Consider the following 24,954-nt stretch of genomic DNA (forward strand, 5'->3'; position numbering starts at 1 on the left):
GTGCCTAAAATAGTTTCATATTATTTTACTTTAATCTCAGATACTGTACAAAACACCCAGAATTCAAAGTACAAAAGCTACGTCATTAATATCGTTACCTTAATTTCATAAGTTGTTCCAGGGTTAAGATTGGTGAGAAGAACTTCCAAACTATCTGGTTTTGTTGTTACTTGGGTATAAGTTGTTTGCATCCATGGGCAGACCTCCTTATATTTAACAATATAGGATACAATCCTCCCATTTGGATGTGGCGGTACATTCCAAGAGAGCAGAATTCCTGCAGATCCTACTTTTTCACCGGCAAGGAACACTGGGGGTCCTGGATCTGCAAAAAGAACATTCTTGAACTAAATGATCAGATAACAATTCATATATCTTCACAGTTAATGCATACAAACAAACCATTTTTCAGCATAGACTTCTGAAGTGCCTAAAGACTAATATGCTCGTAAATATGAAGCTTTTTTCTCCCTCGAACATTGTTTCAAAAGCTGATTAAATGCTTTTTTGGAACACCAGGAACATTCTTTTATAAGAATGTAAAAAATGGAATGCTCAAAATCTTCACAGACAAAATAGAGTTTGATGCCAGACATTTTGCCAATTTTAAAAGATATTTTTATAGCTTGCTCAGTTTCAGGATTCTTCACCTAAACCTACATAGAAATCTGTGCCACTGTTTTAGAAAATGAGTTTGCTACTGGTATATTTTTTTAAAGAAATCATATTAAATGAAGATGTCTGTATGTCTAGTTTGAAATGTGTAAAATACATAATATACAAATAAGAGCAAACACTTCCATAACTATCCATTAGGATTAATAAAACTTTCAATCATAACCAGATTCTCCTTAAAAAAAATTTTAGAGGAACTTCAATTTTCTTCTAGACCACTCAGCAGATATATATGATGATGGTTTAAAGATAACGAATAACTGTCTAATATTTTCATGCAAAAATAGCACTACCAGGTTCAAACTCATTACTGATTGTAACCTATAAAGAAATATTGTACATATTTTAAGCAGTAAATCAAGCAATTATTTACCAGGAATGTGCAAAATTTGATAAGTCATAATTAACTCATAATTAACTCACAGGTTACATTAGTTGTCACTGTTCTACTGACTGGTGAACTGTATGCTGAAGAAGAAACTGAAGAAACTGTCACATTATATGTTGTTCCAGGAGTAACGCTAGAAAAATCAGCCTAAAATATCAAATTAATCCATATAAGTCTTTTGCCAAGGTAAGTACAAACAGAAAATACAGTTTTAAACATTATATAAGGTGACATGACATAACACACATTACAGCAAAAAAACACTACATCACTTATGTTTGCTGCAATATAGCATTTTGTAATTGTATTTAAGTTACCCACTACAAGACTTGAATAACATACAATATTAAAAAACAACAAAACTAACAGTTAGGTACAGCTGATTCTGTAAAAAAAAAAAAAACCTGTCTATCATAGGGTACCATCATGGTAATATTTAAGTGCATGTGAAGCATTAGAAAGTCCTGCTCTTCTGAGGGAAGAAATAAAAAAATATTATAAAGATCCCTGAAAAACTTTCAAGTTTCCAACATCTATCTATCTTATCTTTTGAAATAAACATCACACGCCTTAATAGTAAGCATTTATACAAAATACCTGTGTCTCTGCAGTTTCAATTAAAAACAAAAGCAAAAGAACCAGAAATGTCATTATTATTATTATATTTTTTCAGACAGTAGAATCAAAAAGTGCTCCTATTTCTTTTTGATGGCTTAACAGGGAAATGTTGCCTGCATTAATGATTTAAGGCTAGATCTTCCTGGCAAGTACACAATTAATGAGCCTGTATTACTCAATAGCTCTGCCCTTCCTTTGTTAAACTATTCATGAACTCTTGGATGACTGGCTGTAGGTTTATAGTAGACGTTAAAAAAAAGTATTATAACTGTTGTTAAGGTAACAAACCACAGATGTTGAAATTTGCTCTCACAAATTTGGCATTAGTACTTTTGTATTCTCATCTATGTTAAAAAGCTAAAGAAGCAAGCTTCATGGTTGGTTAGTTCTGCAAAGAATTTTCCCATCAGCACAGTGCATAAACAAAAATTGGCCATCCAAATACTACAATAAAAACACATACCCGATACTCCCCACCTCCAAGATCTAGGATAGTAACAAAGCCATGACCAGGAATAAGATCCACATGAAACCTTTCCACATATCCATAAGGTAGTCTCCAATTCAGAGAGAAGGAATGTGACGAAACATTGAAGGCTTTAAGACCCTCTGGCTTTGCAGGTTCTGAAAGTAAATTACAAATTAAGAACAGATTAACCCAAACAAAGTGATATGTAAAGCTAATTTCAACAAAAGTATATTACAATCTATCATAAAGATTATACATCCCTGTTATCGAAGGTTTTTAAGACAAACATCTGTCAGGGATGTTCTAAATACACTTAGTCCTGCCTCAGCACAGTGGGCTGGACTAGATGACCTCGAGGTCCCTTTCAGCCCTACATTTCTCTGATTCTATAAAGATGTCCATCTAGAGTTATATCTGGTTTACTCACCACATAAGGGCCTGATCCTGCCCCCACTGCAGTCAATGGCAGAACACCTGCTGAATTCAGTGAGAGCATGATTAGGGTCTATCATTTTATTAAAATCATTAAAGAGCTCAAAGGGCCCAATCCTACAGTATTCACTCAAGCAAAACTCTTATTGACTTTAGTGGGATATGGCCCAAAATCACCAGAGACCAAGTAGCTTCTTGTCCCAGTTCATTGTTAAAATATATGAATGGCATATCATTAAGACCATGTTTCAGCACCCAATCTCTATTCAGCAAGCATGTGCTTAACTTTATACGTGTGCTTAAGTCCCATTAATAACCTCAAAGTTAAATTCAAGCCAGTTCTACATGGCTTCCTGAATAAGGATGAATGTAAGCATGTGTTTAAATGTGTTGCTGAATTGAGGGCTAAGGGCTTATCCAGCAAAGTGGCTTAACCTTTCACAAGCTGACAATGGATAGATAGATAGTGAAGCAATATGCTGAGAACATATTTACCTACTCCCTCTGCAAGATCAGACTGTTTAAATGACTCTCCTGGAATGAACCCTAAAAGGAGCACTGTCACTGGAGCTCTGAAATAGCCATATTTCACATTTTGTTCTGCTTTTTACCATAGAAGTTAATATTTCTTCATATCTCTCAAATACTGGGGAGCCAAATAATGGCAGGAAGTTCTATTTGTTTCAGTTAAGCCCCCAAAATCTGGATGCTTAATCCAAATGTATCTTCTCCCTACATCCCCTCTTCTTTTACTACACCTGGGTCTTCCTCTCCACTCCCTTCTTGACATCTCGTTTCACCTTCACTCCCTTCCTTCTTTTCCTCCCTCTGTCTCATATTTAAATCATTCTTTGCCCCCCTTCAGACTCAAAGTTGAATCAGTCAGTTTTCTTCAGCAGGTCATTAAAAGAGTCATTCGCCTACTTGAACAGAGAAGTGCTCTCGCCCATGTGCATCCCTCTGCATTTCTCCTCCTCTCCATTCTGTCATCTTGGAGAATCCTCAACTGAAAGATCTCCTTTGCATATGTCACAGAGCAAGTCCACTCACTAGCACCTTCACACATGTACCACTATCCTAGCGCTCATTCCAGACCTCACAGTATTGCTCATATCCCAACTCCATGCTGTGCAGAGTGCTGCATCATTCCACATCACCCACTCCAACATATCGCATTACTCCTGTCACAAAAGACCTCCACTGGTTCCTCATCCACCTCAAAATTACTCTTATAACCTTCAATGTCCACTAGGATCACAGCCCCTCTCATTCTCCTTACCCGTTTCCCTGTGCTCTGTCAATTCTGTCCTTGTCTCAGTTCCTATTCCCCTTCTTCTCCTCTGTTGAAGACTATTCTTTTGTTCCTGCCATGCTCAATATCTAGAACCTTCTACCCATTCCCCTTTGCCTCAAAGTTTCTCCAAATGGAGGTCAAAATGCTACGGACAGTGAGCTCCCAACCATTTTCCCACACTATCACTTTTGCTATTCACGTATCTCCTGTCTTTTGTCATCATCATCTACTGTCCCAAACTCCTATGATATGTATATTCTCATTTCAACAGCAAGGCATTTGGAAAGACTGTAGCTGTAGATTTTATTGTATTGTAATGACCAAGGCGGCACTGATTCAAAGTGCAATATCTGGTACAAAAACCTCCCCCTGTATTTTGTGAAAATCCAAATAGGAACCCTGTAAGCAGAGAACCTGCAAGTTCTGTATGTGTTCAACTGAGCCACACAAATTCCTCATTACTAATATCGGTTGCACTAGAGACAGGGGGATTGATTATGGTCCCCAATAGAGCTCCTTTCCACCCCTGTGGTAGTGTACATGAGTCATGTGTCCAGCACAGATTGAGCTGACTAACTGGTCCCCATCACAAACCCCCATATAGAGAGCATGCTGGGTGTGAGGCAGGAGTAGGTGCGGAGTGCTACAGAGATTCTGGGCTGCTGCAAAGCCCACAGGCAACCTGGGGAGGTGGCCTAAGGTTAGTTTTGGCCATTGCAGCAGCCAGAATCCAAAGGGTGCAATGATGGCATGAAGCCATCTTTGCTCTCCACTCTGGGCTGGGCATCTTAGGAGAAAAGCATGGAATCTAGCCCTAAAATTCAAATTTGAAAATGAAAGTGTTGTTGCCTTAACTGAAAGCTTCCAAGGCATTCTTTACAAATGTAGCCCTAGTAGTAATCTCAGTAATTGATAAATAAATCATATTAAACACTAATGGGATTTAGAAAAAGGGGTAGAGCTCAACAGCAGTTTTGCATTCATAAGGAGTATGTGGCAGTGCTCTATGATCCAAATCTAGACTCCAGTGCCTGACTCGTTTAGACATGTTGAATGCCAGGCAGATGCATACAGCAGACAGGGGAACTCTCCCCTTTCCAGGTCATGCAGTAGTTGCAAAGCCACTTCACAGAGGATATTCCAGTTTTCTCAGCAGACATTTTACACACTCCCAACTAATGTGGTGGACAGGAAGATCTACCGCATGGCAAATCCTGTCTTTTCCCCCTAAACTCCTACACCCTGCACACTGATGTAAAGAGAACTCATGACCTAGACTCCCTCATACAGAGAGAATGCACTCTTCACCTGCCTCCCTGTCCCACACATACACACAACCTGCCTCTTCTCCTTTCCCTTGCAAAACAAAACTGCAATGGTCACACTCCAGAGGACCTGTGCATGGCCATGGAGCCGGGGCTAGATTTGCCCTTGAATAAATAACTCCCTATATGTCAATATAAGTCCATACCTTGAAGAATTATCTGATTGATTGTTTTTCCTTTATTGAAGGAAAATCAACACTGATTGCAGAAAATCATTACAGATTGTGAAAACAAATTCACCTTTGCTTGCCTCTCTTTTATCCACTGGCTTAACCTACTGGCCTACTTTCCCTGTTACTTATATGAAAGTTTCTGCCAACAAATCTGACTAACATACATTCCATATGTGCTTTCAAAGTTCTGTTTCTGTTCTGTATAACCATTTGCCAGTTATGTTTCTTGTAAGGTTCAATCTATACATAGTCAGAAAAATATTTAATAGCTTTTATGGACCTATGACTTTTTTACATTAATCCATAGGAGGTTTAGGTTAGGATGATGACCTGGCTTATTGTTTTTCCAAACAGAAGCCCCAATTCTGCAAACCCTTAGGCACATGAGTAGCTTTTAGCCATGTGAGTAGTTCCACGGCATTCAAAGAGACCACTTTTATGTGGAAAGTTACTCAAGAGACAGATAAACAAAAGGACTTCGGCATCCAACTGCCACATTAGGTGCCTAAGATGAACATTTAGGCATCACTGAGACCTTCGAAACCCATGCTTAGCTGCTGCTGAACCCTGGAAGTGCCTAAAATCCCTACAGGCCTAAGTTTTTGCCAGTGGTCATACACACAGCTGCCTCAGTCTAGGCACCTGGTTGCATATCTCACACTTAAGCACCAGCAAGATGCTCAAACAATGCATTCCCCCACCTCCTGGCCCCCTTGCAAGCCTAAGTCTGCTGGCTCAGGCCAGCTGCAGGTGTCTAATTGCAGCGTAGACATACCCTTAGGCTGCTCCCTGATCAACGTGCTGTCTTCTGTGGACCCCATTCTTAGTGCCTAACTCTTCCTATGTATTGCATAGGGAGCCTAGGCCTTCTAACTCAAGGCTATGGATTTCACTGGGTGGCAAGTCACCTAAAAGTTAGGCACTGCATCAGAGTTGCCATGCCTAAGTCCCTTTGTGTATCTGGGCTACACATGCTTAAGTGTTTGCAGGATCAGGGCTGTCAAATGCTTTCTACCTTCCCCTTTTACTATTGGTAGGCTTCAATCAGATCATACTATATCTGGCTAAAAAACTGGGACAATTTATATATTACTGTGCAAATGGAAAAAACAGTTAGGAGTAATTAATTATAGAAGTGATTAATTATAGGTAAGAGTAATCAAATCAAAATTAGGAGTATGTCAAATAAATCAGAACTACCTTGAAACTGTGAATTGTGAAAATTCCTGTGTCAGTTTTCTGATCACAATCTAGCTTGTTACAGCCAAAGAGATAAAGAATGAGACAGTTACTATATCCTGCCATCAGCTGTCAGATGAATAATTACTGTGAGACATGATTGCCTTGTAGCTGATCCTCTGAATACAAATGATTGCCTTTTATCACATTCTTATCAATAAATGTTTGATTTTAGTGCTTTAATACTCAAAAATTAAAATGGAATATCACTTAAATACAGCATACGGAAGTTTATCAGATGGTTGCATTAGAATCAGTTACAGTAAAATTAATATCAGATTCGTTCCCAATGATTATTCTAAACCACTGGTAAAGAACAGAAAAAGAGATTACAACCTGTTGTGTAAAAAACATAGTAGACTTCCCCAAAAAGACCAAAAATAGCAAAATGGAAAGCCTGATTTGGACAAGAGGGAAACCAGAAAGGTTCTATAGTTTCCTGTTATCACATAAACAATATGAAGCTTTAAGGTACTCCTTTTTATTGGACTAAAAAAAAATACAATGGACACACTTATGAAAATCATGTTCTTTTCATTAGCGCATGGAAAACTGAGAAATGCAGAGCAACAGATACTCTGCAGTGTGTTAATTCAGAGCTCATAATTAAATCAAGAGTACACAGGACGAAAGGTGACCCAAGGGGGAAAAAATCAGGAATATGTCTGGACTGGAGCTTCTCTCCTTAAAAACTCTGCCTGGATTACAATAACAGGGAAGACTATCATGGGCACCAATCCAACACATATATGCTTATCTTTACCCACTAACTTCAGTGGGACAACTCACAGTGCATAAAATTAAGCATGGCCCTAAGGTACAGGATCAGGACACAGCGTGTTAGAAAATCAAATCACAGATTAAAATTTGTATTTTTCAAAAGCTACAAAAAGTAACAGAACTGATCCACTCAGGGAGTCACTGTGAGTGCTATGGTACACCAGCCCACAGGTGGTAGGGTACTGGAGTACCACATGCTCAGAGGCAAGTGTTGTAGATGGTCCAAGCACAAGGCCCTTCAGGCACCAGCCCTCAGTGGGTTCCCATAAACACTCTCAGTGGCTGATGAATAACTAAAGGTTGCTGTATTAGAGCTGCCAAAAATAAACACTGCAATTATCGTGGGGCAAAACTGCTTTAAAAGACAAACACAACATGATAAGAACATAAGAAAATAAGAACAGCCATACTGGGTCAGACCAAAGGTCCATCTAGCCCAATATCCCGTCTTCCAACAGGGGCCAATGCCAGGTGCCCCAGAGGGAATGAACACAACAGGTAATCATCAAGTGATCCATGTCCTGTCACCCATTCCCAGCTTCTGGCAAACAGAAGCTAGGGACACCATCCCTGTCCATCCTGGCTAATAGCCATTGATAGACCTATTCTCCATGAATTTATCTAGTTCTTTTCTGAACCCTGTTATAGTCTTAGCCTTCACAACATCCTCTGGCAAGGAGTTCCACAGATTGACTTTGAATTGTGTGAAAAAATACTTCCTTTTGTTTGTTTTAAACCTGCTGTTTATTAATTTCATTTGGTGGCCCCGAGTTCTTGTGTTATGATTTCTTCCTTATTTACTTTCTCCACACCAGTCATGATTTTATAGACCTCAATCATATCCCCTCTTAGTCATCTCTTTTCCAAGCTGAAAAGTCCGTCTTATTAATCTCTCATACAGCAGCCGTTCCATATCCCTAATCATTTTGTTGCCCTTTTCTGAACCTTTTCCAATTCCACTATATCTTTTTTGAGATGGGATGACCACATCTGCATGTAGTATTCAAGATGTGGATGTACCATGGATTTATATAGAGGCAATATAATATTTTCTGTCTTATCATCAACACAGCAGGCTCCAATTCAGCCCCTAAGTAGGGTGACCACCTGTCCCTAACTGAATGTGACAGTCCTGAAATGCAGAGTTCAAGTCCCGGCCCCAGGCTGAATGATTCTGGGATAGCATTTGTCCAGGATTCCCTGCAGCACTGCTCCACACCTGCCCAAGGCTCAGGGACAATACCAGCCTCTTCCCAGTGGGGAGGAGGGGTGTGAGGTGGGCCATGAGGCCACATCCCTGCTCCTTCTTTTCCCCCCAAAGCCCCACTCCTGGTCAGGCCAGAAGCCAGAGCTGGGCTGTGGTAAGTGCCGTGCAGACTGCTGTGAGGAGTCTTGGACCCTCCACCTGCCCTGGGCGGCGCACCCCAGGGGGTGGGGACATGGGCCAGAGGCTGTTCTCGGGCACCTTGGCACCCTTCCCAGGGCAGTTGGAAGGTCCGGGCTTCCTGGGTGGCTCCTAACACTGCCCAGCTCCAACTTCTGGCCTGGCCAGAGTGCGGGGCCTCAGAGGGAAGAGGAAGAGCAGAGGACAGGGCCACAGAAAGGGGACACTGCATGTGTCCATTTTTGCATTTTGAAAAGGTGGTCACCCTACCCCTAAGGGCAGTCCACTATAGGAGTCTTACGATGGGGCTCCTTAGGCCTAGTGCCAGGGATACTCACACCAGACCAGCCCTCTCCTCGATGCCCTCATGCCCCTAGCCTGCAAATCCTCCAGCTAGAGTCCAATCCTTTTATCTGGCACATGTAGTCTCATTAAGGCCTGTAACCACTCTCCCTAACTTTGTTTGTAAGCCACTCCTGGCTATCTATAAGCCATTGCCATGGCCTCCTCGCCAGCAATACGTTGCTTCCCAACCTCGCCCTCTGCCCTTCAGACCCAGGTATTACGCTGCATGGCCTTCTCTTCCCAGTCAGCTCCCCTCTGACTCAGCCTGTTCTCACTACTTTTTGCTATTACTCCCAGGGTGGAGAATTACCCTTTCTATTGATGCTAAACAATCACAGAGTATTTGCTTTTTTGTGGGGGAGGGTCTAAATTCCAAACCCATTTAATTAAACTGGTATTTTAGCACAACTATCATTTGTTCATTATATATATATATATAGGGTCTGCCATTTTAGCACTAAACATTAATTTGATTTGATTTTATCCTTAATAGCACTCAGATATCCTTGCCTGACAAGTGCTATATAAATGCAAATCACATGATATTGTCATAAGAGAAGAAATCAAATTATCATGATTTGTGAAATCTCATTATGGTCCATTAGCATGTAATGAAAGCAGTTTTCACAGTGCCAGGGTTTTTGTTTTGTTTTTTCATCTTTACAGATGAACTCAGCAGCTTCCTGACTAGTGGCATGTTCTGAAGTGCGAAAAGGACATTTCTTTTTCATTTGTGTGGATATATCTGATTTGAATTAAGGAAACCTCTTTGAGGCCATTATCTTTCTCTACAATCTGTGATAAATTGACAGGTTCTTGTAGAAACATTAAAGATCATTGTTTTCGGAGTATTTATGTGGGAAGCTCTTAAATAAGGTATGTGCAATATTTCTTTTACTAAAGCTCAGCTTAAAATGAGAGATGCCCCAATTGGACTGCTTAAAATGAAAACCTCCGTCCCCCTAGTATTAACCTAACTCTCAAATTAAATCCAAACACTCAGGTTCAGAAAACTCTCCCTCCCCCACTCCTCTCTCTTTCCCTAAAGAACCTGTCTGAGGCCCCAATCCTGCATATATGCACATGCTTAACTTTACACTCTGTACATAGTCTTACTGAAGCCAATGGGATTTCTCACAGTGCATAAAGTTAAGCATGTGCATTAGGTCTTTGCAGTATCAATACTTCCGCCCATCTACTCCTCCATTATCCACCTTTCAATACACACACACACACACACACACCTTCTTAGCTTCAGTGGCAGGTTTTCTTCAAGTCACAATGACTGAGCATATCATTATCTCTGCAAAATACTTCTGTAACTGTACAGCCACTTTCTGTTCCTGTGTCCTACTCAGTGCTTACCAGATATATTCCCAGACAAAATAAATCATGTTAAAATGAAGTTAAGGTTGAAGGTTTCTATCAGTACCTTAGGGGTATAAAATATTACAGTGATATTTTAATTACCTGAAAACCAGGAAATTCAGAGTTAAGGTTATACTTAAAGAAATCCAAAAATGTTGAGGTAAGAAATGCATGGTCAAGGCACCCAAGCAACCTTAACTCTACCCACTAGTGACACCACTCGAAAAGTAAACAATTTATAATTAAACTGTTTTTTAAAGACTCATGAGACTTTTTTTTCCATATTTCCCCCTCATGGCATTACTACAAGTCGGATTTGTTAGCCTCACTGTCTCTGTGCTTTAAGGGATCCCTCTGCCTTCCTACCTTAGTTCCTTGACAGTCTTACCTTGGTGCTCAATAACAAGAGCCTTTCAAACACTGATGCCCAAACTTAGCATGCAGCCACAGAATCTTTAAAGAGCACTGATGATCAGATTAAGTAATCTACCAATGAGAACCCTAGACATTTGTTCAGTCTCCCTCATATCACAGTCATTACAACCAATAAAATATTTGCATGCAAATTAGTTTTAGAGAAAGGAGTGACAGGTTGACTTACTTTTGATGTCACCATATTTTTCCTGTTCAAACTTGTGTAGGTAAGATTTGTATTATTATTTATTTATATTATGGTAGAACCGAAAGGCCTCAACCAAGATTGAACATCATTATGCTAAGTGCTGCACATACATAGTAAGAGACAATCCCTGTTCCAAATAGTTTACAACCAAAGGCCTAAATCCTGCAAAGATTTACACACCTGCTTAATTTCATACGTAGTGACGTCCCATTGACATCAATGTGACTACTCCCAGACAGTGAAATTCAGCTCATGCATAAAGTCTTTACATAACTGGGCCTAAATAATGATAGTACCCAAAATAAAGGCATTATCTCTACTTGAGTAGTTTTCTGATATTGTACCTTCAGAGGTGTTTTAATGCTGTATTGATGAGGCACAGCTTGGACCACAACAAAAGGAAACTACTTTGTATGTACTATTCAGATATCGTACTAAAATCTCATGAAAATATTTCAGAATTCATCCAGAAGCTCAGTATCTAGAGTGGCAATGCTTACATTCTATTTGTTTAAAATGAGTTATACAAGAATATTGTACAAAAATAAATGTGCACTGATATTTACCTAGTGTGACCAAATGCACCGCTGTATTCACACCATACACACCATCATAATAATCTTTGTACCAAATATGCTTAGTGAGGTATCATTTGAAAACCAATAACTGACTGGTCAATAATATCATGGTGAAATGTGTGTGGCAACACTATATGTAAACTTATGAACATAAGATGAAATTATGACTGAAACGTGTTTATTAGACAAGTCTAGGGAGGGGGTAAACCTGTTTCTCAAAGAAAAAGGACAACTGATGCCTCTAGCCAGGTGTCATCCAAGTTAATGGGCAATCACTGGTCAACTGGCCATTCTTTGGCAATGAAGGGGGTCAGTAATAGATCCATCTGCATTCTAACAAACAACACCACGGAATCTTTTTCACCATGAGACTCCATGTCTCCTTCCTCATAGCTGGAATTAACTTTATTTAGAGGTTTCAGAGTAACAGCCGTGTTAGTCTGTCTTTGCAAAAAGAAAAGGAGTACTTGTGGCACCTTAGAGACATTTGCATCCGATGAAGTGTGCTGTAGCTCACGAAAGCTCATGCTCAAATAAACTGGTTAGTCTCTAAGGTGCCACAAGTACTCCTTTTCTTTATTTAGAGGTAACCCTCAGGAAAATGCATTTTGAAGGGTGACTGGACACTAAAAGTGAGGGGCAAAAACACCCCAGGCATTCTCTCTCTCTCTCACACACACACACACGGTAAGGATTTTACCTTGAACCAAGTCTAGTTTGTTAACTTTTAGCTACTAGAAAGTGTTTTATCTTTATTTCTCTTGTAAACATTTCTGACTTTAATACCTTGTACTCGCTTAAAATCTCTTTGTAGTTAAATAAAATTGTTTCATTGTTTTATCAAAACTAATCCATTGTCATGTTTAACTCCATTTAAAGTAGCAGGCTGTTGGATATTGACCCCCTACAAGCACAATGGTCCTATAAAATCTAAACTGTCCAGGAGAGGGCTGGACATTGCAGAACACATGTTTTGTGGGAAATTCAGGACTGCGAGTGTGTTGAGGTCACCCTGCAGGTAGTAATCAAGGCTGCTCGAAGCCAGAGTGTGGCTGGTGTGTTGCCAACAGGCTGCTGGGGTCAGAGTTGCTGGATCAGTATTCAGAGTAGCAGCCGTGTTAGTCTGTATTCACAAAAAGAAAAGGAGTACTTGTGGCACCTTAGAGACTAACCAATTTATTTGAGCATAAGCTTTCGTGAGCTACAGCTCACTTCATCGGATGCATCAAGTGTTTTTCCACTTTATGCATCCGATGAAGTGAGCTGTAGCTCACAAAAGCTTATGCTCAAGTAAATTGGTTAGTCTCTAAGGTGCCATAAGTACTCCTTTGAATCAGTATTGTAGCTATACACAAACACTCAGGGAATGACCTGCTTGCTATTTGTGAGCAGCCCAGGTTGTGAGCTACAACAGCAAAGCATTGTGAGGCACACAAGGTTGCAGGACAGGTGGTAACACAACCCCTCACTGGTCTGAATTATACCCAGAATGTGATGCCTACCCACTTGCAAGAATAAAGAGAGAAAATGTACAAACCTGTTACAATTTTAATGAATGTGATAGCTCCTTCAACATGGCCTCTGACTCTTTGTAATGTGAAATTATAAATGCCGCCAGCAGTCAGACCTGTAACTGTGTAGTCATTCAGCACTCCCAAAAGACTATATTCTTTCCTGAATGTACTGTTTGATACAGCTACTGTATAATGGGTGAAGTTGGTCCTGGTTGGATTCCACGTGAGTGTGGCAGAGGAAGTATTTGTCTTTTTTAATATTAGGCCACATATCCCAGCTGGTTCTACATTTTTAAAGAAAAAAGATAAATAAGATGGACAGATATATTAGACTGACAAAGAAAATAAATTATAAATAATTAAATAGACTTTATCCTATTTAACTAAAAGTTATACCAATCTGCAAAAATATGGAGTTTCAATGTGACTGTTTTGAGGTTTTCTAATATTATGAAATATAAAGCTTTTAAGGAGATTTTCTGGTCACGGATGCAGAATAGCCAGTACAGTTCTGCTACCTGGAGAAAGAAGGCAGGATTTGGGAAGCAAGCACAATGGATATGCAACCTATGTATATAATGCAGCCTATGTGATTCCAGACTAAGCAGAGCTCTCATTAGAAAAACACAGCTACTCAGTTGCAGAGACATGAGAATTGAGCCCTTCATAAACAACATTAATGATTCTATTCACAGAAATTTAAAGTTTACAAAAATATCATGGACAATACTATTTTATAAGTGAAGAATTTAGTCACTAAATATTTCATATATTCACTTAAAAATCAACACATCAAACTATCCAGAGTCAATGATAAAAGTTACCCAAAAAAGACTTTTTGTACTTATATTAGCATTTCTAAAATGACATTCATTTTAATTAATAATTAATAACCAATAATTAATAGTGTTTTCTTTAACATATGTGCCTTGTTACAATTTGAAAGAAAATGCTTTTCAGGTTTCCCTAAAGGTATACATTACAGAAATGTTAATTAAGCTTGCATGCAGACTCCTGAAATCTTGTTAATTAATGCAACATTTTTCTGTGAAAATTGGCAGGGCTTACTATAGAGCAAGGGGAAGTTTATTCACAGTTAAATCTTTCCCCAGCTACATATTGGGATTTACCCTTGATACTCATGAATATATTTGGCCAAAGATGGACTTCTCAAACGGGAAGATGCTTACTCCCTCTGCCTGGGATGCATTTTGCATCAATAAGAATCTGCCAGGCCTGGGGCTGGCTATCCTGTGAGTAACTGGCTGAGTAGGTTCGCTGTGCTTGCAGACCAACCTCACTAAATCACTCAATGGTTAAGGAGTTTGGGACCAAATAAACCACAGGAAACCACAAAATAAGAGGGGGGGGAAGGGCTGAGAGATGTGTGTATGAGTTTGGTGGTTGATTTAGTTTTTCCAGAATCTGACGTAAAACTATTTCTCCATGACTCCTCCCCAAACATCCCCTACTCTTTCCATGCTATTCTCTGGTAGCACTACTGCCAGTGCAATGGAACTTCTTAAACTTGGTGTTTACTTTTTGTACCTGCTGAGCATTTGGAGCACAATTTGTCTACTTTATCATGCTTTCTAGCACAGTCAAGCACAAAAGTATCTTCTCATGAGTATGCTGAAGCCTCTGTACAAGAGCAATCATCCAGTTTAGTATCTCTATTTTGCAGGAATTTTAAGAAACATTGAAAGTAAAGTGTAAGATCATATTAAAAGCATTAGGATCTGTTCTTGGAACACTCAGTGGAGATCGCACATCTAGAGCTGGAAGTTTGTTGCTTCATGTAGCTACATCTCTTCCTTTAATGCTGTATCTGTAATTGAACCCACATCTCTTGAGTTTTAACCCAGTGTACTAGACTGAAGACCTTCCTCTAGATTACCAGTGCAACTAGGAGCTGAATGTAGCTTATAGCCTTCATTTTACCCGAACTATTCTTTTGTAACCACATATATTCATTACAACTATCCATATTTATTTTGCCACTTTAAAAGGAACCAACTAAGAAAAACTATAAAGTATTTTCTTACTTGTGGTGACTTTTTTCTCCACAGCCATGCTGGAATCCAAGCCTTTAATTGTCTTTAATTGAAACAAGTAGTCCATTCCAGGGGTCAGATTTTTCACTATAGCTCTGCTGCCATAAACAGTTGTTGTACGTAGTGTTTCACTGTTTGCTATCAAACAATAGGAAAGCTACAGAAGAAAAATACATTTTAATATCAAATTCTTTCATCTCACAATAGTAAGGTTCAGAGATGTCAGCTAATTGCTTATAGTGAAAATGTATTATAATAGACAGATATTGCAAAGACAGAAAATCTTTTTCAGAGATTAATATTAAAGTTCACAAGTTTTGTAACACTTTCCATAAAAATCTGTAATAAATTAGGGTAATTAAAAGAGACAGCATGGACTAGCAGACCCAGCACCATGCTGGGAGTCAGAAGCCCTGGATTCTAGTCCCAGCTCAGCCACTGACCTATTCTGCTTCACTGGGCAGTTACCTCACTTCTCTGTGCTTTTAGTTCCCCTCTCACTCTTCTCAGTTTAGTTCATAAGTGCTTCAGGGCAAGACAGTCTATCAGTGTGTGTTTATACAGTGCCTAGCACAATGGGTACATCTACATGGCACACAAAGTCCTAGCTCTGACTCAGGTTTGAGCCCAAGCTCCTTTTCCACCCACCCACCCACAAATCAGTCTGACTTGAGTCAGCAAGGACTCAGGATCCAAGTCCTAAGACCCGGCTAGAGGGGTAGGTCAGAGCTCAAATTCCATTGTGACTCAGGTCCAAGCCCTGTCATCTTGCAATGTGGACACAGGTCAAGCTGCAGACCTGAATCAGAAGGTCTGCATAAAGAAAAGGGGGACTTGTGGCACCTTAGAGACTAACAAATTTATCCGAGCATAAGCTTCGTGAGCTCCAAACAGGTGGAGAAATGCATCCGATGAAGTGAGCTGTAGCACAGAATACAGACTAGCACGGCTGCTACTCTGAAGGTCTGCATAGTGCAATATGGATGCGTTAGCACAGCTGTGAGACCCAAGACCAGAAATTGTAAACCCAGGTTTACAATGCAGTAAGGACACTCAAGCATGGGCTTAGAAACACTGAGTCCACAAGCCCAGGGTGCAGCGTAGATATCCCCTATGAGGCCCTAGTCTCAGCTGAGACCTCTAAGGGTATGTCTACACTGCAATGTAAGCCCAGAGTTAGTGGGACTCAAGTTAGTTGACCCATGTTAGGAAATCCTGGACTTGAGCGTCTAACATTGTATTTTAACCCTAGGTTAAGAATTTTCTGACCCGTGCTCAAACCTAGGGCTCTGGCATCCACACTGCAGTACAGACCCGAGTCAAAGTAACCCTATCCCAGAGAGCCTAGTGCCCCCTTCCACCTCTCCGAAATGTGGCTGCTCTAGACCTAGGAACACGGTGCACTGTGGGAAAACTTTACTGCCCACCCAGCACATTACCAGGAAGCAGCTCGCTATGCAAAAGGCTTGATCAGTTTGCTCTCTGATGCAAACTCAGGAGGGTCTCTGACAGTGTGTTTTCAGATGGATGATCAGAACACAATGGGGTAACACTGATCTGAGCTGCTGCCATTTGCCAAGAGGTTGGGGGGAGGCTTCTGTTTTCAATAGAGTGGATTGCAGATTGTTGGGATAAGGAAAGAAGGTAAGGAAACTGTTTCTGTGCTTGCTTCTTTAAATTAAGATGGTTAAAAGCAGCATTTTTCTTCTGCATAGTAAAGTTTCAAAGCTATATTAAGTCACTGTTCAGTTGTAAACTTTTGAAAGAACAACCATAACATTTTGTTCAGAGTTACGAACATTTCAGAGTTATGAACAGTCTCCATTCCCGAGGTGTTCGTAACTCTGAAGTTCGACTGTACTTCCAGATGACTCCTAGGACCTGAGTCAAGTGGGGCTGTGGCTACATTGCAAAGCAATAGGGCTCAGATGCTGGGTCTGGTATGAGTCAAATTTGGAATCTCCAGCCCGCAGGATCCTGGGACCCTTGGTCTGAATACTGGGTTAGTGCAATTGCACTGTAGATGCAAGGGGGGTTAGCTTTGAGCCTGGACTCAAGCACAGGCTTACACTGCACTGTAGACATATCCTAGGAGCAATCTTAATACAAATAATAACAATAGTACATCCTCTGCCCCATTTTAATCGGCATTTGAAGCGGCAAAAATACTTGTGTGTAGAAACTGAAACTAACAGAAAACAAGTCTATGTTCTTTTCATCATTACAAAACTGAGGCTTCACTCCAATTAACCTCCCTCCATTACTCTATTTAAAGAACGAAATAACTAAGATCCAGACCCCTATCCATTCCAAATGGGGCCAACACAGAGTTTTATCAGGAAATGGTGGTGGTGTTGGTGGGGGAAACAGGATTTGCCAGATCACCACCACCTGCAGAAGCAGCAGAGAGGAATTGGCTCTCAAACACCACAGATCCACAGACTGCTGCACAAATTTAGGAAGATTTGCTGGAACCCAGGGCTATTTGCATTGAGATCCTATGCGTCTGCACCATCTCCAGAGCCTCCTGCCCCCTCCAGTGGCAGAGCAGCTTCACAAACACTAAGAGACGAAACGAAAACCCTGTTTTATAGCAGTATTTCTGAAGGGTGGGGAGTGCCCCCCATGCAAGAATGGACACATGGGGTTTGGGGAGATGTACAAATTAAGAGAGGTAGGCCTTTAATAACACATGGTGGGTTTCAGGGGGACCATGACTGAGTTCATTTTACTGAAGTGGCACTCAGCTTTCATAAGTTTGGGGAGCACTATCTATCTTCAAAGAGTTTATTAAACAGCTGTGGAAGGAATTTGAAATGTCTTAACCTTTCTACTTCTCTTTCCATTTTATTTTCATGTTTCTTACTAATTTATTGGTATTTATACTACAGTAGTGCACACAAGCCCCTGTCAGGATTGGGGACCTGTCATGTATAGGCACCAAATAAGATGAGGTCCCTGCCCCAAAGTGGTTTCTGGTTATCTGTAACATTACTGAAATAATTACTTTCCCTTACAACAAACAGTTCAATTTAAATTTATGAAACTACAGTATATTATTTTATCATAGGGGTTTTTAAATAGCTTGAAAGAGTAATGGCTAAACAGTTCACTCAACACCTTGGCAGTAGTGTAGAGCGATGTAATTGACTCAGTGGCTGGCATGACTTTAGAAGATTCATTTCCCAGGCAGATGGAGCGCATCAATGGCTGACAGGTGAGGTGCTTGTGCTCTAAAGAAAAATAACAATACACTCTAATAGCAAACCCCTGCTAGCTGAATCACAGAGCAGTACTGACCCCAGTTTTGCAGGAGACCATCTACCAGCCATTTGGAATAGAATGAAGATGTAAAGAATAAGAACTACCTAATGGGTAAAAGAGCAGGTCAAGAATTAATGGATAGGATCAGGCATATAGATTTACTTTGGACTGGGGCCAGGTACTTCAGAGCTCTTGGTGCACCTGGACCAAAAGAAAAAAAATCATATAATATTCTTTAAAACTGTAATTTTCAAAGGAGCCTAAGGGAATTAGACACCCAACTCCATTCATTGGTACGCTTCAGCAGCTCTATCCTACTCCAAAGCCGTATATCTGCTTTCTAGCACCACAAAGGGATAGTACCACTGAACTGGATCATACCAATAAATAGGATTTGGCCACATAACTCCCACAGGCTTCTTTGAAAATCCCAATGTAAATTTCTAGGCAGCTTCAAGGTCTGTGAGACTAGTCCTGCCCTAGTCCCCTCCATGGGCATTGAAAGCCCTGAATGCTATGAAACTCTGCAGCACAGGAGAGCAAGAGTTAAGAAGCACATGAAGGAAGTCTGCAAACACATGTGCCACCAAGCTGTGCTCTGTAAGAGCCGCTTGTGCTTTAGCATGCATGGTTTTTAAGGGGCAAGAGTTGGGCCAGGGAAAAGGAAAGGCAGGGCAGGTAGACCCACAACTTCACGGATCCACCAGCTGCTTCCCCCCAGGACAGGAGGGCTTGGGGGTGAAGAGAAGTATCACAGGAGCGAGAGTGACCTGAAAGCACAGTGGTACAGCCATGAAGTGGCCGGGAGTGCGGATTCCATCCCCTCAGACCCCTGTGTATCTCCCTAGCACAGTGCCTGTTTCTTTGGGCTTAACTCCACGAAGAATGTTGTTTACTCATGTGAATTACAGAGAGTGGCAAAATACTAAAAGCAAAGTAATGTATTAAAATATCTACATTTATATGAAACAAGAAAGCACATTTTAAGTATTATCTTCACTCTACAAACTACTATACATGTCACGGAAAGATGGTGAGCTGGGATGATTAATTTTAAATGATTAGTAAAATGATCCCAATTATGCAGGTACACTTTGCTAAGTAACCAGTCTACTGAAGCCTCTCTCATTAAAGTTTTACACAATCTCATTTATTCAGGAAAAACACTGTCTAACATGGCTGCCTCCTCTATGATTAGTCAAACAATAATACTGTGTCACAGAGATTAATATTAGTGATTACAATTTTTTTCCATAAGATTTGGTAAATACATCCTGGCCAAACACATATGAACAATTTCAAAAGCACATCTCAGCTTGCATAGAAAATCAAAGAGAATTTATTTTAAAAATGGGTAAAATACTCTGGGATGCATGAAAGAATTGTGCTGTGGCTGGGATCACTGGCCACTCTCAGTAAATCAGATTGATGGAGAACACTGTATTCTTACTCTAGTAGAGGTACCAATCTAAGAAACTGCTATATTAAGAAAACTCAGATTATAGGACGTCAATGTCACAGGTCAAATCTGAAACCTTAGTGCACATATAGAGAAAATTACCATTTCCAATATCAGAGGGCACAAACTTCTATTTTTAATAATCTAAGAGAGCTTTGTATCCAACTTCTCAGATAGAGATAATCCCCACCATTATATATAGGCAGAGTATGTAGTGATGCCTGTATGTAAAGTTGCATAACATTTTCCATTATAATCCCCTATTTAAATTATAAATGTGCCAGATTTTAACTGTTTGGGTTGAAATTCTCCATGCTTGGTTTCTGCCTCAGATTACAGGAAAATAAGAGTTTTGCTAATTTGTGATTCCCCTCCCCCTCCCCCCAAAAAACTGTTTCACTGAAGAGGTGCTTTTGGGGTTTGGAGCAGGGACTTGAAATTGGGCATAGATGGTCATCAGTAAAGCCTGGTAGAAGCTTGCTGCTACAATCTCTTAACATTCCAGATACATTAAATATGTTCCCTAGCTCCACTGATCTTCCATTTGCACTGAGCATGCTCACAGATCCATACAGCTCCCTATATAACAACTATACTGAATAGGCTTCTAACCTCACAAAACTCCCTACATGTCATTTGCATGACACATTCTCCTAGCCCCAAATATCTTATTATACATCGACTGCATTGAGCATGCTCCCAGGCCCCATTGCGCTTCCATCTGCATTGAGCATGCTCCCAAGTCCCATAGACCTTGAGTTCCATTTAGGATACAGCAGCAGCAGCAACAGCATCAACAAGAAGAGGTATCCAGACCCCTCTTTGGCCATACTGGCCTAGGAGCCAGAAAGAAATCATGAATTCTACTCTTCCGTCTTCCATAGCTTGATATTAATATCTCTGTGCACTTCATAACCCTTATTATATTGAGAAGAGCTTCATGGCCCTATTTAAGAGGCAGGCAAATATCATTCTTCCCATTTTACAGATGGGGTAAAACAGATGTTAGTCAAGGACTCTTCTGACAGAGCCCGGAACAGAAACCTGTATCTGATCTGGCAAGTCTCATCCACTTGGCCACACTTCTTTTCAAAATGAATGTGCCAAATACATATGTTTGGCTATGCTTTCTGTAACTATTATACATCAATCCACTTCTGAGCCAGGAACAGAACCCAAAAAATCCTGATTCCCAGCATTCCACTCCTGTCAAGCAAAGAGTTGTATGAGCCATTGGCAAAGTGTGTAATGTGTCCCATCTAGTGACTGCTCAACAGACTGCCGCTGCTGTCAATTACTGTTTAGCTCAACAGGTAGGGGTCCGCACTGTGGATCCAAAATTCCTACGCTAAAACCCTGCTGATAACACATGTCAGAAGATCAGTGTAGCTTCACATGATGGAATTTCTGTTTTCTCTGTTTTCTTTGTAAAGTTGAGCACACAAAGGTTATGCCAGAATTATGATTATTCATGCAGTCTTAACTTGGCCACCTTGTAAATGAGCATTGTTATTGTTCTTCATTACATGCTCACATGCTGTTTGTTTTACAGGGCCCCTACTTCATTCATGCAAATAAGCAGAAGGTTGTAACAAGAGAAAGGATAGTCTCTTGTGGTTAAGGCACTGTATTGGGCCCCAGGAGGACTGGAGTTTATTCTAGGTTCACCTACAGACTTATTATGTGATGTTGGGTAGGACGCTATCATAATACACATGCACGGGGGGCCCAAATTAACATTGTATGGGTAAACTTAATTCTGGCATTCCCTTACTTTTGAGTGCTTGAGTGCAATCTTAACATACTTTTAACATAGTTTTATGTATGTAATATGTACCTAATATAAAGATAGCTGATTTTCCTCAAATGACAGTAATCCTTTCACAGATTAATGTGAAATATAGAGACAAAAGAATCCCTTTAGGTTTTGCAGTATATGGTATATTTCACTGAGAACTGAAAAGGAATTAAAAGGCAGCACTACTTTTTACACATTCTTTATTTATCTCACCTGAAACATTTCAAAGCCTCCTCTTGGCAGTTTCCAAGACAAATATACGGTGTTCTCTTCTTGTCCAAAAACCTGTAAATCTGCGGGTGGATCAGGATCTGAGGTAAAAATAGACAGATACACATAATATAATATCAGAATAGTCTAGACAAGTTCAAAGGAGAATGAGTTTTATAGACATTTTTAAAATTAATATTTTACATTTCATACTAAATATGAAAATAAAGTTTACATTTCATAGCTCAGAAGAATGAAGGATAGACTGTATTCATTCCCATGTGTTAACAATATATCATGTTGTTGATTGAGGTACAGTGTGATAAAATAACTAGTAAATTATAAAAAATATTTTGGTTTAGGGAGATTAAAGTAATGCAAAATTCTGTAGAAAAAGCAATTTTATTTATATTATTTTATTCTAATTATTCACACCATTTATCTAAGTACATGTATCTTCCCTTAATAACATAGAAGAAAATTATTTGTTTCTCAATATTTTCATTTATTTCATAATGTTTACAGATCTTTAGCTTGAAAAAGTAAGAATGTTATAGATGTGTATGATTTAATCATAACATTTTTAAGATTCCTGGATTAAATAGAAATATTTTTCAACCAAGACTTTAAAAAAAGAACAGCCCTTACTATCTGCAGCCCTGAAAAATAAATTAAATAAGCATGAACTTACAAGTACTAATCTTGAGGGTGGTAGGATGGCTTTTCTTTAATCCATTGGTAGTCACAATACTAACTAAGAAGTCAGTCCCCGGGGAAAGACTGTCAAATCTGAACATTCTATGTATTTAAGAAAAACATGGTTATATTTTTAGAAATTTGGAAAACAAATATATATTATTACTGTACATCATTCACAGATTAATTAATATTACAAGGACCTAATGCAAAAGTTATATGCATATGCTGCCAGCCATTGAGATTGCTTTTATATGATGTAAGTTAAATTCCTTACAGGAATCAGGTTCAGATCCTGCAGTCACTCTATATGCAACATTCAGGTAGCATTAATTCATTTCAGACAGAGATGGATCTGAGATGATAAATTTTGGGCCAGATCATGACATGACCATAGGCTGGTGGGTAGGTGTTCAGACCCAGGGTTTTAATTTGGGTTTATCGATGTATAAAGCCCATTAGATTCGTTTATTTCTAAAAAAAAAAAAGTAATTCATAAAACAGGAAAAGGACGATGTTTGTTGATCAAGATTAAGATTTTTTTTTCTGTATGTAAGTGCACATTCACATTAGTGTGCAGGATTGGACTAGGTGACCTCTTGAAGTCCCTTCCAGCCCTACATTTCTATGATTCTATGATTTTTAACTTACCTATCAAACAATGAATATTACATATAAATAATAATTCAGCACAATCTCTTTAAATATGCAATGTGACCTCTGATTATATATATTTATCTGATTGGGTAGTAAAATATCATCCTCGTACCTTACACTGGAAGATAAAATTTCCTCTGTGCGGAAGCTTTTGCTGATAATTGAAATAATGTATCCATCAAAAATATTTTGTGCTGATGGCCAGGTAACAGTTATTGATTCTGAGTCTTTACTGTGATTCATATATTTAACCGGGCTTGGTACTGTGTCAATAAAGAAAGCAATGTTTAAATAGCCTATTCTATTACAGGGCTAACAGCACCAATTACCCCCAGCTAAAAAAACCCAAAAAACACCACACCTAGAAAAGTGTGTATAGACCCTAAAATATACTTATCACAGGGATACACGGAATAATACATACTGGGCTTGATTCTCCACTGTACCAGACCTCTGAGCAAAACTAATAGGGAACTGGTCAAAGCTCCCTGATTTACAGCCACATGGCTCCCTGTACAAATTAAAGCTGCAGGAGGGGCAGCTTTAATTTACATCACTGACACAAGGTCCCTCAAGGACTTCACACTAGTGGGGAATTGGCATGCTCCCTCTCTGTCTCCACTCCCAGGAGTAGCAGGAAGGATAGAAAAAGAGACAGACAGGCCAGGAACAGAAGTGGAAGGGGTCAGGAGGTGGGGTTGTGAATAGGAACAGAGGGGGAAGTGTGGTGGATAAGAGGAGAGGAGGACAGGCAAGAGCCAGGTTGGGTTGGACAAGAGCAGAGGGGCACAGAGAGAGAATGGGGCAAACAGCACAGTAGGATCAATAACCACTAGAACACACTCCCTTCTAGAACCTGGAACTGAACCCAGGTAAGTCTCTATATTCCTGAATTCAGCCCCATGTGTTATGAGAAAGTCTTTAATTATCTTACTGCAAAAATACACCTTTTTTGTAGCCTGACAGCCACAGCTGAGTCACCCCTACTAGCCAACCAACTGGAATGTGACACTCACTGGAGGAAGAAGCAGCAGTACACTGATGAGCTCTAAACCACAAAATCATTAACTGGGGATGGTACTAGATAGTGGCAGTATGATCACTTGATGGTGATATTTGAATACAGTACAATTGGCAGTGTCTTCAGAAAAGCAGCCTAAGTAAGTTATGAGTGCAAACGGGAGATGGAGTAAGGGGTGAGAGAACCTTCTGAAACTGAAAGAGGCTGTGGATTGAAAATAATTCTAGAAGGAGAGAGAGTTACAAACAAATATGGATTCAAGTGATAAAGGGCCTTAACTGAGAGCAGGAGCTAGCTATAAGGAAAAATAATCTAGTTGTGTAACAGAAAGAAAAAAAATCATGGCAGCAGAGAGATAGACAGCAGAAAGTGTGATTAAAATCAAAGGGCCATGACAGAAGAATTTATGAAGCCGAGGCGGGAAATATATACGCTTCTGAGAACTAGAGTGCCTGTCTGAAAGGAAGACCAACCTACTCTGGTGGGAAAAAAAACAGATATGGTTAGCACCTAAGAATACTGACATGATTGGAAAACAGAAAACACAACTGATGTGAAGTCCAATGATACTTCAATATTGCAGGAAAGAGA

General features: G+C 39.8%; 1 protein-coding gene across 1 annotated transcript in view; it reads right to left on the reverse strand.

Annotated features, from left to right (window-relative positions):
- PTPRQ (protein tyrosine phosphatase receptor type Q) overlaps positions 1-1,714 on the reverse strand; it is a 156,713-nt gene extending 154,999 nt beyond the window's left edge. Inside the window, exons 1-3 of the mRNA XM_077838126.1 lie at positions 1,661-1,714; positions 1,099-1,210; positions 99-325 (exon numbers count right to left, since the gene is read on the reverse strand). Of these exons, the coding sequence (XP_077694252.1) occupies positions 99-325; positions 1,099-1,210; positions 1,661-1,714 (393 nt within the window). The remainder of the gene's footprint in view (positions 1-98; positions 326-1,098; positions 1,211-1,660) is intronic.
- Positions 1,715-24,954: the final 23,240 nt, after the last annotated feature.

The sequence above is a fragment of the Eretmochelys imbricata genome, chromosome 1 (genome assembly GCF_965152235.1).
Source record: "Eretmochelys imbricata isolate rEreImb1 chromosome 1, rEreImb1.hap1, whole genome shotgun sequence".
Classification (NCBI taxonomy): domain Eukaryota; kingdom Metazoa; phylum Chordata; order Testudines; family Cheloniidae; genus Eretmochelys; species Eretmochelys imbricata.